Source organism: Hemibagrus wyckioides, linkage group LG09 (genome assembly GCF_019097595.1).
Source record: "Hemibagrus wyckioides isolate EC202008001 linkage group LG09, SWU_Hwy_1.0, whole genome shotgun sequence".
In the NCBI taxonomy this organism is placed as follows: domain Eukaryota; kingdom Metazoa; phylum Chordata; class Actinopteri; order Siluriformes; family Bagridae; genus Hemibagrus; species Hemibagrus wyckioides.
The window spans coordinates 26,323,144-26,337,349 of NC_080718.1; the positions used below are offsets into that span (position 1 = coordinate 26,323,144).

The 14,206-nt window shown below is 37.8% G+C and overlaps 1 protein-coding gene across 1 annotated transcript; it reads right to left on the reverse strand.

Annotated features, from left to right (window-relative positions):
- Positions 1–1,282: 1,282 nt before the first annotated feature.
- On the reverse strand, positions 1,283–11,786 carry LOC131359765 (cytochrome P450 26B1). The gene is made up of 7 exons (XM_058399850.1): positions 11,537–11,786; positions 10,228–10,567; positions 7,223–7,447; positions 5,405–5,680; positions 4,334–4,489; positions 3,367–3,786; positions 1,283–2,780 (listed from the first exon to the last, which is right to left on the reverse strand). The coding sequence occupies exons 2-7, from the start codon at positions 10,438–10,440 to the stop codon at positions 2,403–2,405; spliced, it is 1,668 nt and encodes a 555-aa protein (XP_058255833.1). The 5' UTR covers positions 10,441–10,567; positions 11,537–11,786; the 3' UTR covers positions 1,283–2,402.
- Positions 11,787–14,206: the final 2,420 nt, after the last annotated feature.

Below are 14,206 nucleotides of genomic sequence, written 5' to 3' on the forward strand. Positions count from 1 at the left end.
GTTGATACTGATAATGCCCAAAAAAAAGGAATGAGTCCATCAACTTGCCTATGTGTATTGAGTAATGGTAATTTGAAAGAAAGCACTGCTTTAGCATAAATAAACCCAAGACATTTTTTTATTAACAAGTCTTACGTAGTGGTAGAAACACTGAATGCCAGTCAGCCACAGGCATGTTTAGAGACTGATATAGCAGATAATAAAGAATACTGAGCAAGTGTCTATGGAGACATGCACAAACATTAGAAAAATCTCACATACAATTATTACAAATATACAAAAAAAAAAAAAAAAAAAGTGAAAGTGCTGCCGGTTTCTCCTTCCCTGTTTTAGACCGATCCTCCTACAAGGACCCTTATTCACAGTTTTGCAATCAGAAAATAAACATAATTTATAGCGTGTTAACTCTGTGTGAAGTGATGGCGCATTTCTGCGTTGTGAGAAAAATGATGATGAGAAAAAATGCCATACATCGGTGTGCTGTTGTACTACATCTGGAACAAATGGAGCTAATTAATAGCATGTTAACACAGTGTGAAATGATATCACATTTCTGCATACTGTCGTAAACATCTGGAAGCCAACAAAGACAGACAGCTATTCCATGTTAGTGTAGTAAGCCTAGTAACTACAGATTCTTTTTTATACTTTCTTTTATAGTTTCTCTACTTAAAAATGAATCATAAATAGAGCTTATTTAAAATTACTACTTCATTTACCAAACAAAACCACTATTTTGTTTATATATCACATACAAATGAGAGTAAAAAAAAACAATATGCGTAATCAAAAGAAGTGGTTAGCTTTCCTCTAACAAGCGCTTGATTAATGAAACAAAAAAGTTATTCAGAAGTTTAAGTACCTTTACAGCCCACTTCGGACCGGATTAGTTTTATAAAGGGGGGCGGGGGTAATGCGTATCAAGTGTGTCTCTGGAAGTCCCATCTGAATCCATTATGTCAGTCAATTGTTTGTGCATGCATCTAGAAAGATAACTCCATCTGTTATCTTCTAAAAACTGACCAGTAAAAATAAATGTCAAACAATAATATATAAATGATATTTATATTTGTCAGGGACAAGTCAGAGATATGATGATTTTAGCATTTAGAAGTTAATGCCTTCCTAGCACAGCCTACATGCATATTATGGTCATGTGACCTAGTAATAATCAAGCACTTAAACAAGTGGTTAGTTCAAGACAATCTGTATGTTTGTATCAACATTATATAATTTGTGGATATATTGCCGTATGGAATGTTTCACATGAAGACCATGCATAAAATTCCCTTTGAAAATATTGGAACAGCGAGGCCCATTTGTGACATTTGGTTTGAGATCAATAGAGCAATATGAGAATTTACAAATAATACAGAGATGAAACTCAACTGATGGAACGGCCAAACTGTGAAGAAAAAAAGGATCTGCATGATCCAAAATGGACAAGCTCATGGCTTGGTGTCATGGCTTGTACACGTATTCAATCTAATTGCGAGAAACTTCATCTGACTCTCATCAGCTAAAAAAGGTTTTAGATTGGACAGGTCAATCACCAAACCTTAACCCAACTGAGTTTGTATTTCCACCTGCTGAAGAGGAGTCTGAAGGGAGAACCAAACCCCCAGTAGCAAACAACAACTGAAAGAAAGCCAAACAAGCCAAATATTAAGTGTTATATACTTTAACACGAAATACTTCCTCTTTGTGTGGTCCACCACATCTAGATATAAATATCTGTAAGCTGAAATTCTGGTTTATCATCTCATATCTTTTGATCTCATATCCAAATGTCTTATGTGTATAGAACTTTAAAGAAGATAGGATCGCTTATCCCCTGCAAATTGATAATAATTGATATAGATGTCTTTGTTCAATATAGTTTAAACAGACTGTCCGGAAATCTTATCTCCTCTAAATAGTACTTAAGACTGTCCAAGCAAGAGACTAAGACATTCTTGACAAACTGTATGTAGCACTAGATGAGCAGAAACTCTAAGCACACTGAGAGAAGCAGTTCATCAATTCTACCGAACTGGTACCGAACCATTCAGAGCTTGCCTCTTATTACAACATCCCTGTGTATGGGTTCTACATAAACATTCTGGTTCTAACAATATCCATTCAGTGATCATTACCCTGTCTATGTTCTCCTTTCATCTGTTTTCCCTTTCCACAAAACAGGTTAGTCATTTGTTGATTTGCTAACAGCAGACATGCTCCATGTTCCTGCCTTGACTTTTTAATCACCCCTTCAACATCAATTCTTTTTGAAATGTACTTCAGCGTTCCTCGTAAGCTGATTTTTGTTAGATGGACTGTTAAACACAACACTCCAATGCAGTTCAAAAATCACAGAGTGGATGCATAAATGTAACTGATAAATACGAGTGGGGTTTTTTTTTTTATATGTGTGTGGACTCCCTGCGGTTTCTCCCACCCGATTGATTCCTGTAGTTGAAATGGACATGGAGTCCGTTGACTGGGTGAACGATGGGCACTGTTTGCATGCTGGGATATGTCTCTGTGGCCAGCGTCCACTCGGTTGTGGCCAGCAACTCCACGCTGAGTGTTTTGAGCATGAGCAAGGCAAGTTCGCGTCCGATGCACCTACGGACACCACCTCCGAATGGCACGTAGCTGAACCGACTGGTTTTGCTTTCATCCCGGTCAGGGGCGAAGCGCTCAGGGTCAAACAGCTCTGGGCTTGTGTAGGCAGAAGAAGTCTCGTGCGTGTCACGGATGCTGTACATGACGCTCCAGCCTTTGGGGATCTGGTAACCCTGTAGATAAGAGGAACATTATCCATATTATATTATATTTTATATATATATATAGTTCCATGAATAACCTCATTGACTATATGCTAATATTAAATAGATGCTTTATATGAATGCTTCAACTTTCGTGATTCTGTATTATTAGACTTTAGAATTGAAACCGAAAAAGAAATTACACATCCTGCATAGATATTATATGACAGCTCACATTATGGATGTATTGTTGGATTGTTGATGCTGCATGTTATGATTTGAAGAAGCTTTAATAACTACAGCAGTCAATCTGTTGTCTTGAAACAACTAAGTGAACCAATTACAGACAATTTTTCTAAACAAACAAAAAATAATAATAGCAGAAATCACTGTCATGGACATATGTGAAGCCTGCTACCCAAAATACTTTCCAACAAATGATCTTACTATTGAGTCTAATCATGTAGCATTATGCTACATTGAAATGAATTCTTTATATTTTTTGTCTGTTTATAATGCTAAAAATTTTAGACGCTATTGACTGCTAAGCCAAATAGTTTCAGGGAGAATTTTATTTACTTAGACATAATCACATCCTTTTAAAATGTGGACTCACGTTCAGCTCAAATGTCTGCAGCACTGTCCTGTATCCCCCAGACACTGGTGGTAGAAATCTAAGCAGCTCCTTTACCACACTATCCAAGTAGGACAGCTGACTGAGTTTCTGCAGACTCAAATATGGGACGTTGATCCGCGATCGATGACCTTCTTGTCTGTCAGGCCAGGTTATTTTATCGAGCAGAGGTTTGGATTTAAGACGGGGCTGTGTCGTGTCATTTGTGCACTTTTCAGCCTCGCTGTTTTCATTACAGCATAAGCAACCAGAGCTGGGAGCATCCACCAATAAACCTTCAGCCTCCAGTTCGGCCCTTGCACGCTCTGTGACTTCAGAATGGCGCATCAGTTGAAGGATGAGCGATGTGGACGCACTGGCTGTGGTGGAGTGTGCGGCGAAAATCAATTCCACTGCTGTTTCCTGTACGATCAAGAACATAAACAATATTTACAACATGAAACAATTTTCTTTACGAACTACAGATTATAGATGATAGAGTGATTGTGCTTTTCCCTTCATCTCTTATTTATCCCACTGTGCATACACCTCCCATCAGGAAGTTCCCCCAAATATGACAAAGGCCTTTGGGGCTGTTTTGCTACTAATATGCAAGTTAGAAGTAAGTTATTAAGATATTAGTAGTAACAGAGGAAACCATATATTAGGTCCACACAGATTCATTACAGTGGACTTTATAACAGTTATAATGACAACAAGCTATAATGTAAATATAATGTATTATATTTTATATATAATCATTTGAATATTTTTTATTTAATAACCAGGATAACTTAGATGTGAATTTTGCATAATGACCCAATAGCGAGAACTGAACAGCACTGGGAATTGAACTCCTAACCTTCAGACCAGTAGCCTCTAACTGGTAGAGTGTGTGGAGATGCAAGAACATGTGTGTCACTGGCTATTCAAGTCACATCAGAGCGTTTTCTTAAAATGAATGTTGTACCTTGAGCTCCTGTATGGTCAGGTTGTAATCGTTTTCCTTTGCGGCACTCAGCATGTAGTCAAAAGCATCACAGTACTCGTCCGTGCTCTGCTTCTTTAATTTCTCCTTGATGATGTTCTCCATCTCTGCATGCAGAACATCTCGTGCTTTTTTCCCCTAAAACGGGAATTCAAAAGAAAATGTATAAGCGGGAAAGTTGTACAAGATGTTTCTTCAGTACAGTATTTAGTGTGCTTTTTTTTGTAGTTCTACTTGGAGCTTCTGTACTTGGGACTCATTTTTTGCTTCAATGGATAATTTCACCTACATACTGTAGGTTTGAACCCATGATTTGCTGATCTATCCATAAAGATAGCTATGCACAATCTGCTCAAAATGAAGATAGACACACTTAGTGCTGTTTTTACACCGATCGGGTATAACATTATGAGCAGTGACAGGTGAAGTGAATAAGACTGATGATCTCCTCATCATGGCACCTGTTAGTGGGTGGGATATATTAGGCAGCAAGTCAACATTTTGTCCTCAAAGTTGATGTGTTAGAAGCAGGAAAAATGGACAAGCGTAAGGATTTGAGTGAGTTTGACGAAGGGCCAAATTGTGATGGCTAGACCACTGGATCAGAGCATCTCCAAAACTGCAGCTCTTGTGGGGTGTTCCCGGTCTGCAGTGGTCAGTATCTATCAAAAGTGGTCCAAGGAAGGAACAGTGGTGAACCAGCGACAGGGTCATGATGCAGAGAAGGCTGGCCTGTGTGATCCGATCCAACAGACGAGCTACTGATGCTCAAATTGCTGAAGAAGGTGGTCACAATGTTATGCCTGGTCAGTGTATACAGCTGTAGACAAGAAATAGTTTATAATCACATCTGGTGTCACATAAAAGAGGATGGGTTCTGAGTCTATTTCTTCTCAAAGTTTGTGTTGTCTCAAAGATTTGTTTCTTGACACTGTCCCTTCTGGCTTGGTCATTGGAGAACTACATCTATATCCCACTGCTTTGTGAATATGTTTATTAAACTGAATTTGTTAAATTTTGTTTGAAAGAAATTTATAGAGATGTGTTTCTCACTTTGCGCAGGCCGCTGAGAGGTGCATCCACAGGCAGAGAGAACAGGTTGTTCATGAGCTGCTCAAAGGTCTTGGAGAGGTGTGTGATGCGCCGCTCGTCCAGCTTCAGGCCGAGCAAGACGCGCACAGCGATGCGGAACGTGAGCGACCTCGTAGCAGTGTAAACTTCCACAGGGCCAGCTTCAGCACACCACTTACTGATTTCACCCTTTACCACATCCTGAAGGCGCGTCAGATAGCTCTCTAGTGCTGCCTGGCTGAACACTTTTGCCAGGATCTGAGAAGGAGAAAGAATGGATTAAAATGTACACGCAAATCAGGTATATATTGCGTATAAAGTTATATGACAGGGCACAAATAAATGCTTTCTTAAAAGGAAAACGCTCATATTGAAAAGTGTTATTTATATTACAGACAGATAACTTCCAGTCAACTTTTTTAAGATAAAAAATGTTTACAATAGCGGGTGTTTATAAATCAAAAGCTGATTTTTAATTGTTATCTTGTTTCCCCATCACTTATTTATACTCTGATTACATGTGTACACCTGGCAGTAGGAGGATTTCCAAGAAAGTATTCCATACAATTCCTAATATAGTATAATATTTCTAATAAATAAGCCCAATGGAAGATACACTATCGCCAGAATGATGTTGGAAGCCTGACCATCACACCCATATGTGCCCTTTTCCATTAGCACAGATTTGGCTCCCTTTCTGCTGGTGTAACTACCTCCACTTTTCTGGGAAGGCTTTTCACTAGATGTTGGAACGTGTCTGTGGGAATTTATGATATTCTGATGAGATCAGACACTAATGTTGGGATAGTGAGGAGATTCCAGTTCCAGTTTATCCCAAAGGTGTTCAGTGGGGTTGAGTCAGAGTCAGGGCTCTGTGCTCAAGTCAACTCTCTTGAGTTCTTTCACTCCAACCTGAACCTCCACACCATGTCTTCATGGAGCTCAGGGGCACCGTCATGCTGTAACAGGTTTGGGCCTCTTCGTTCCAGTGAAGGGAAATTGTAACGCTCCAGCACACGAGGACATCTTATACAGTTGTGTGCTTCCAGATGTGTGATAACATTTGAATGTGATGATCAGTTGTCCACATACTTTTAGCCATATAGTATACATTGTTCATGTAACAATTCATTTTTAAAGTGTCCAAAGATGAGACATGCATTGCTTAATATTTAATATAACATCATTTACTTTCTACATACACCTATATACACATCTGCTATTAGTAGGATCATCAAGAATAGCAAGGCCTTCAAGTACTGCAGCACTTTGCTGAGCAGTGAACAGAATAATTAGAACTTTATTGGGTGTGCAATTATGCAATAACTTAATAATAACAATTATACAAGGCACAGTCTTCATCTGCGTAAACATTTAGGCTGTATCAACTTATAGTGGCAAACTCATGTCATGTTCAGTCATTACTCCAGTTTAAGGAAGTTGTAACTTCTTATATTTATTATATTCCTATATATATATGTACAGCCCGTTTGTCTGACTATTGAGTGGGTTTAATCCAAACATGAATAATTCAAACAAGTCGACTCTGTCCTAATGTGATCTGTCGATAGCAAATTTGGGAATAAAAAAGTTCAAACGAATAATGTTATATATTAAGTGTTGTATAAATTTAACTAAGTAGTCTATAATTATGTTATCTTATAAAAAAAAAACTCTTTGTTGTGAGGGGATCCATGACATTTTCCAGTTAAATACCTCTCTCATGTGAGGTCAATTTGTGCCTTAGTTAAAATACTGCTATCAAACATCTAATCTTCACCGTTTGGGGTATTTGCTTACTTTTCTTTTCTTCTTGTGCAGATCACCGACAGAGTTGACGAGCGTGTTTGGTCCGAGGATGATCCGTGTGCTTTGTGGCCACTGTGTGCTCACCAGCGTGTGTTCGCCGAGCAGGATCTTACGAATGTTTTCAGCGCCAGTCACACGGATCACGGGTTTCCCCAGAAGGTGGGTCTTAAAGACATTGCCGTGTTTCTCTCTCCTGGAGATGTGAAAGCTGGAACCCTGTGAAATGGTGGGGAGAGAGAGAGAGAGAGAGAGAGAGAGACAGAGATGGAGTGAGATGTGGAGATGATTAATTTAATGTTTAATATGCAAATGTTATTTCAAAAGCTATTTTGACAGAGAAAGATTCAAATCAAGTGATCCAAAATGATCATCGGAAAGAAAAGAAGGTTGGTAAAGTCTCATCAGACAGGCCCAAGCTAAATCTCAAAGTGCTTCCTGCTCTTTAACTACTCCCTAGTTATCCATGACATTTCAAAAACGGGAGCCTTTTGAAATGGAGCTATGGATTTGCCTTGGCAGGGTACTTTGCCTAGAACTGAGGGGAATTCTGTATTTTACTTTCAGGTCTGCACATGCAGGGAAATAATTTCATACGTGTATTAACAGAGTGGTAGACTGAAGGATCATTTTTATGCCAGATATTGGCCTGATACAGACCAAAATAAAGTAAAGTTTCTTTCAACAGTGTTAAACTACAGAGGTACGGATGAATTTAAAGGAGAAAGGTTCAATATTAGTAGTGAGTAATGGACAGTCAGCAATAATGTTAAGCATTGTGATGTCTAAAATAGTTTTAGCAAAATATTAGAGCGCTAAAGTGATGCTGCCAGACTCTTACTGGATGTTGGACCAGTAATCCCAACTGCACTCTCTGATGGGATCATTACCAAGGAATGAAGTGCATCTCATAGCTGAAAGCATGTGCAGAATTTCAATACAATAAACAGATCATTTAGACTTGATGAGTATTAGCAGAATGTTACAGCCTTTATTTAGAGCAAATGCAATGATATATTTGAAGTGCCAGGTTGCTAAATCTGTTAGAGAGCCATCTCCATAAGCAACAGTGTACAGTAAGCAGTGTACAGTAACCCTATGTCCAAAATTGCGCTCTATTTGCTATATAAATTGCATTATTTTTTACATTTTGATATAAATAAAAACAAATGCATGTAAAACAGTAGGTTAATGTCCAAGTATGCCTCAAGTGCATCAGCATACCCATGATTCAGTTCTGCATTTGTATAGAATTGGGAGAATATTATTTTTTTAAGCACATGAAAATGTCCCAAATGCTACCCTTTGTGGTGAGCCATTAATCTGCACACCTCACTGAAATAACCAAACACATGCTGTCGTTATAAATTTACTCACTCACCATGCACAGAAATTGCAGCTCACCTAGACTTAAACAAATTAATGATCACCATTTTAATAATCTTTCTTATTTCCCTGTATTTACTGTGTCTGTAAATGGTTCTTACTGATCATTTCAAAGGGTTTTAGTTTAGAGACTTCTGATGATGTAGGCGGTTGCAAAGTACAAATATGGTGCATACAAAGAGGTGGAATGCCTTACAGCCTTCTGCATATGGGAACATGTTGTGGTGATGTAGGCTGATGGCTGGTCTACTACATCTGATCCAAAACTCTGCCACTTAGATGGTACCTTAAATAAGGTCCCTTATTAGATAACAGGTGGTATATTAAGAAACAGACCAAAGAACTGTTGAATTCTGAAATATGATCGATCAGAATAGACGTCGTGGACAACTCTTCTATAAAAGCAGCTCTGACAGTGGTGCCCTTCAATTCCAAAACTAATGTCTAGCATCCGTGGAAGGAATCCCAAGCGTAAGCATGTTGTAGCGCTCAGTACATTTCCTGCGTGGGGAAAAAAGTCTTCAGGACAGACAAGTTTGTGTTTTAAGACCTTTTACCTTAAAGACAGAGGCTGTTGAATGAAAATTCTATTCTAGTTGCTGTAATGCAAGTGATAACGAGCCTCACAAGTGTTCTAAAATATTAGGTGAAATTATATGCGGATAAGTTTGCGCTTTTAATTAATGTATTGTTTCCTGTGATATTAGAGGAATAAAAAGCTTCAGGATGTACTGTTAGAAAATATTGCAATGCCTCCTGGTAAATGTGACTTTGCATCGTATTAGGTCTGCATCACACCAACTCATCCATGTTTATTTTCCCAACAGCGTGACCCCTTACTTATCCAGTGTACTTACTATAACAATGTATTGTATACACATATTCAGTGACCATATGCTGCCTAGTTGCCTATTAATGACTTCCTTGGTATTAAGAGCAACCTGATCTCAAAATAAATTTGTAGAAATAGTATGTGCAACGACCTTCAATCCTGTTCAATTTTTGCAGATGATGTCTTTGGAAAATGTTCAAATACTCCCAAATTCAATCAACCTCAATCATAGATTTTGCAACATTTCTCACAAATTGGTACAGATTTGCAAGTTTGAGATTGAGATATAGTGCACTCCCAGAGAGAGCGAGAGAGAGAGAGAGAGAGAGAGAGAGAGAGAGAAAGAAGAAACAAAGGAGGTTATGAACACTTGTTTAATTTGGGTTCCGTCCAAAACCGCACTAAATTGTGTGCTGGAATTAAGCCAACATCGCACAGTGCGCTCAGCAAAATAACTAAAGTAACTCTTTATATCAAGGTAGAATATAATCGATCATTTTAACACGTTATGTGTTACTATAACACTTAAGGACTACTATAGTGCACAAGCGTACTGATACTGAAGCTGGTGCTCATTTAATAAGACGCTACACGTCTTACCATCAAATTTAACAAAACAAACAAACAAAATTTAGTAATCTAGGTGATGTATTGAGAATAATCAATCATCTGAACTACATCCGAAACCATCACACGGGCAGTGCGAAAGTTCACACGAGTTCACCCGGACATCATAAACAGTTCATTTAGAATAGTTAGAACATGAGCTTTATTCTCTAACCTGAAAGAGCCAGTGGAAGGTCTCCCCGATCAGCGGCCAGCCCATGGAGCCCTCCGGCAGCGGGAGCGCGCACGCCTTGTCCCGGGCCGCGCTCCACCTGAGCGACCACAGCCGCCGCGACACCGCGAGCAGCAACAGCGCAGGAACCACGGAGCGGAGAAGCGCGAGGAGCGCCGACACCAAGCCGCTTTCACTTCCAATCATCATCATCATCTCCAACCATAAGAACAGAGCAAAATAAAAAATAAAAAAATATTCACGTCTTCCTCGAGTGAACAGCAACAGCAAAGCGTCCAGTCTCTTTATAGAAGGTGGATTCCTTTCATCAGACAGCTAGGATCTGGAGGAGGAAGAGTTTTGCGTTAGTTTTCAGTCAGAGAGAGAGAGAGAGAGAGAGAGAGAGAGAGACGTCTGGCACTTTCCGTCTGTTCCGAATGCGCACCACGAAACTGACAGGTATGCCAAATAGTTTTACAAGATACATGCTCTGGCATGTCTTTCATCCGACTTTATAGAGTAGCCTGTGTACAGTTGTAACACAAGGACAGTGAACATGTTAAATATCTTTATTTTTTATATATATAAATATATATATATATCAATATATATATATTTTTTGTGCGTCTTGAGCTTGAACCATCGTATTCACCATGCACATGCGTAATGCCATTTCTTGTCTTGCGCAAACTTTTTCACTTTCGCATCTTGCTTTTCTCATTTCATCTGTGTTCTAAAATGCTTTTTTGCCATGCGCGCGAGATGATGGTAGTGTTTGTGTGTGTGTGTGTGTGTGTGTGTGTAAAATCCTGACAAATATGCAAAGTAAACAAATCATTCACAGTTAATAGGATAGACTCGGGCAAACATTGCCACTTCATTAAGCAATTCATTCATTCAGAATAAATGAATGCAATTCACGTTATTTTTTCTTTGTAAATAAATATTATTAGAAATAAAAGAAATGAAGGCTGATTGAAATAGTGCTGCAATGTGCGTGTTTTATTTAATGTATAGACCAGATAACAATATTACATTAAAAAAACACCAAAAGAATATCCAATTAAAATCTTTAGTTAGTTTAGACTAGTTAAAAGCATGTCAAATAGCTACTGCAATACACAAATCTACAAATGTGCAAGTGTGATAGAAGCGATGCGGCTTTTGTCGCAGTTTTATACCGTAAATTGGACTTAAGCCCTAAATCACTGCTGCTGAGATTTACAGATAGAGATCGAATAAATAACTAAACTAGGCTTAAACAGTGAAAAACAGTAATGTATAAAAAATTAAAAAGGATTAGGCTACTTACCAAAATGTCGCCTGAGAACAACAAGAACCAAAGAAAAAGAAATCCCAGTAATTATCTTGCAAGAAAACGAAAAAAAAGAGATGTTTTTAATAGATATATTTTAAAAAGTAATCAGTGTGAGTGATTTATCTTTCTCCTAAAAGATAAATCCCCAGTATACTATCTTCTCATCCTTTACTAAATATCCACTAACTGATGGAGGAAGAACGTGTTTTCCTCCTAAAGACTGCAGAGCCCATTGATAAATCAGCGGGGATGGGAAAAAGTTATAGAGCAGAGAGAAAGAGGGAGAGAGAGAGAATCCAGGTAGCCAATCACATGCTCTCTCTCTCTCTCTCTCTCTCTCTCTCTCTCTCTGAAAAAAATGCATCACATAGGTCACGTCTTTTGATTTTCCGAAACCTTCAGTCGAGCCGAATTTTCAGAAAATAAACAAATAAATAAATAATAAATAAATGGGTAGATAGATGGGTAAAATTCGCTGTTTCTTTAGGTTAATTATTTATATGATTTATTTTGCCTATTAATACCAATTATGCATGGAATTTCGTCAATGCACGTATTAATTTATTTTTTTTTTGTTTGTGAATTTCTTATTAAGCAAGAAGCAGTCTAGAACCCCCCCCCCCACCACCACCACCATCACCACACACACCCTTCTTCCCGTAAACTTTATTCTTCTTTAAAAGGCCCTCCATTATTTTTCTATAGAGTTCAGACCGATTTTAGGAGTAAATAAATAAGCTACACAAACAAACAAATAAATAAAGTTGTCAAAACCTATGTATCCTAATACTCAAAAAGCCTAAGGTCGTGTCTAAAACTTTTAAGCCTAAGGTTGTGTCATATTCTATGCTAAATATCAATGTTATCGTCAATATTATTATTTTAAAAAAAGACAAAAAGATGTGACATCGGAAGTGACGTTAAAATATATATATATATATATATATATATATATATATATATATATATATATATATATATATATATATTTAAAACTGTTTATTAGTCTAGTAACTAGATCCCCGTCTGTAGGCTACTTTCCGTTGTCATTTCGCAAACTTTATAGCATTTTCTTTTTGTTAACTAAACACCTTCAACACTTTGTTTTTAAATAAAAAGCTGTCCTTTGTTTTTATCTTGGTTCTTATTAGCGAACTATGCTAAATAACGCCTACACACTATTACGCCGTGTCTCGCGCTCACTTGAACAAGCGTCACGCGCTGAGAGAGATTTTTAAAATCTAACGGTCATTGTAACGGCTACTTCACCTACACCGTGATGCCACACACAAAATGGACATTTCCTGCCATAGAAAACTCTAAAAATCGATCACATTTTAGTGATTCGTAATATAAAGGGGCCAGAAAATACGTTTTCGAACGAACAATTAAATAGAGCAAGTCAGTAGAGGTTGAAATTGTACGAACTTGTTTGCTCTTTGCTAATATTCGGCTAACATGATGTGTATTCAATACACATGCCGTATAGGTCTATAAAAAAGTCTGTCAATAATATAACATATATAGAAATCCTTCAACAAACCGTCTTGTTTCTGTTGTGGCGTTCATGTTAAAAGTGAAAAGAGAAAAAATAATCGTGCAAGTGCAATAGATTTGTAGTGAGATTTGGGGTAGTAAAGTCTTTTCTTCCAATTCGATGATCATATGTTTTTCTATCAAACAGTTTTGTCTTGTAAATAAACATGTTATACGTACTCGGTCTTATGCGAATCTTTGTGGTATGTTAGGGAAAATTGTTAGCTATCACTAATGTCATGTTATGAGCTTATGGAGTAATAAGCATTTATCATGATGTGGTGAAGAGTAAGATGAAGTAATGCGTAATCAAGTGAAAAAATATGAATTGGTCCAAGAGTAGAATTGAATTTTTGTATTGTTCTCAATTTATTTCCGTTCTATATAGTCTCTCTCTCTCTCTCTCTCTCTCTCTCTCTCTTTACACACTCCAGACCACCAGCATCACATAACCGTCCTTACACATACCTGAATAACAGCCTATCAGTTAGCAAAAGCAGTAAAACCACTAACCACATAGCAGATACATCCGACAATGCTGTAGCTGACAAACCGAGCGCAAAAAAAACACAACCTCCATTTAACAACCTGCAATTTAATGAAAGACAAACATGACAGCGCATTACATCGTCACATCCGATTAGAAACGCACCAGCAGATGGTTAAAGTTTGATAAGTGACACGATGAAACTGTGTCTGGTAAAAACGACTACCATTTATTCTTAACAGTACTTCTGTAGACGTTTTTTGTGCTGTTCAAAGTACACATTTATGTTGCGCTGCTAAATGTTCGTGCTATGCTGGTGCAATATTTTAGTTCCCTATTGAAGTTTTTCACTCTCTGAGATCTCAGAATTTTAACACAAAAGTCGATTAATCTTCAAATCTGATAACCTGTTGATCTGTATTAATAATTTTATCTATTACCTGATCATAGATTCTTACAGCTATATCGTTAGAAAATCCACCAAAGTGGTTCTCAGCTTTTAGATTGAATTTCTATGGATATGGCTTGATCATTCATGGACTTGGTTTCAAAACTTGAATGAGATCTCTGAAAGATCTAGTTTTGTCATTGTTATCTTGGATCAGCTCAGAAACACGGCCTCTGGGCTCTGTGTGTGTGTG

Excerpts from the sequence above, each read along its gene's own strand:
- LOC131359765 (XM_058399850.1), bottom strand. The coding sequence starts at position 10,440 with ATGATGATGATGATTGGAAGTGAAAGCGGCTTGGTGTCGGCGCTCCTC. Across the intron at positions 5,681-7,222 it reads TGCACAAGAAGAAAAGAAAA|ATCCTGGCAAAAGTGTTCAG; the intron begins GTAAGCAAATAC and ends TCTCCTTCTCAG. Across the intron at positions 4,490-5,404 it reads CTCTCAGCGGCCTGCGCAAA|GGGAAAAAAGCACGAGATGT; the intron begins GTGAGAAACACA and ends TTCCCGTTTTAG.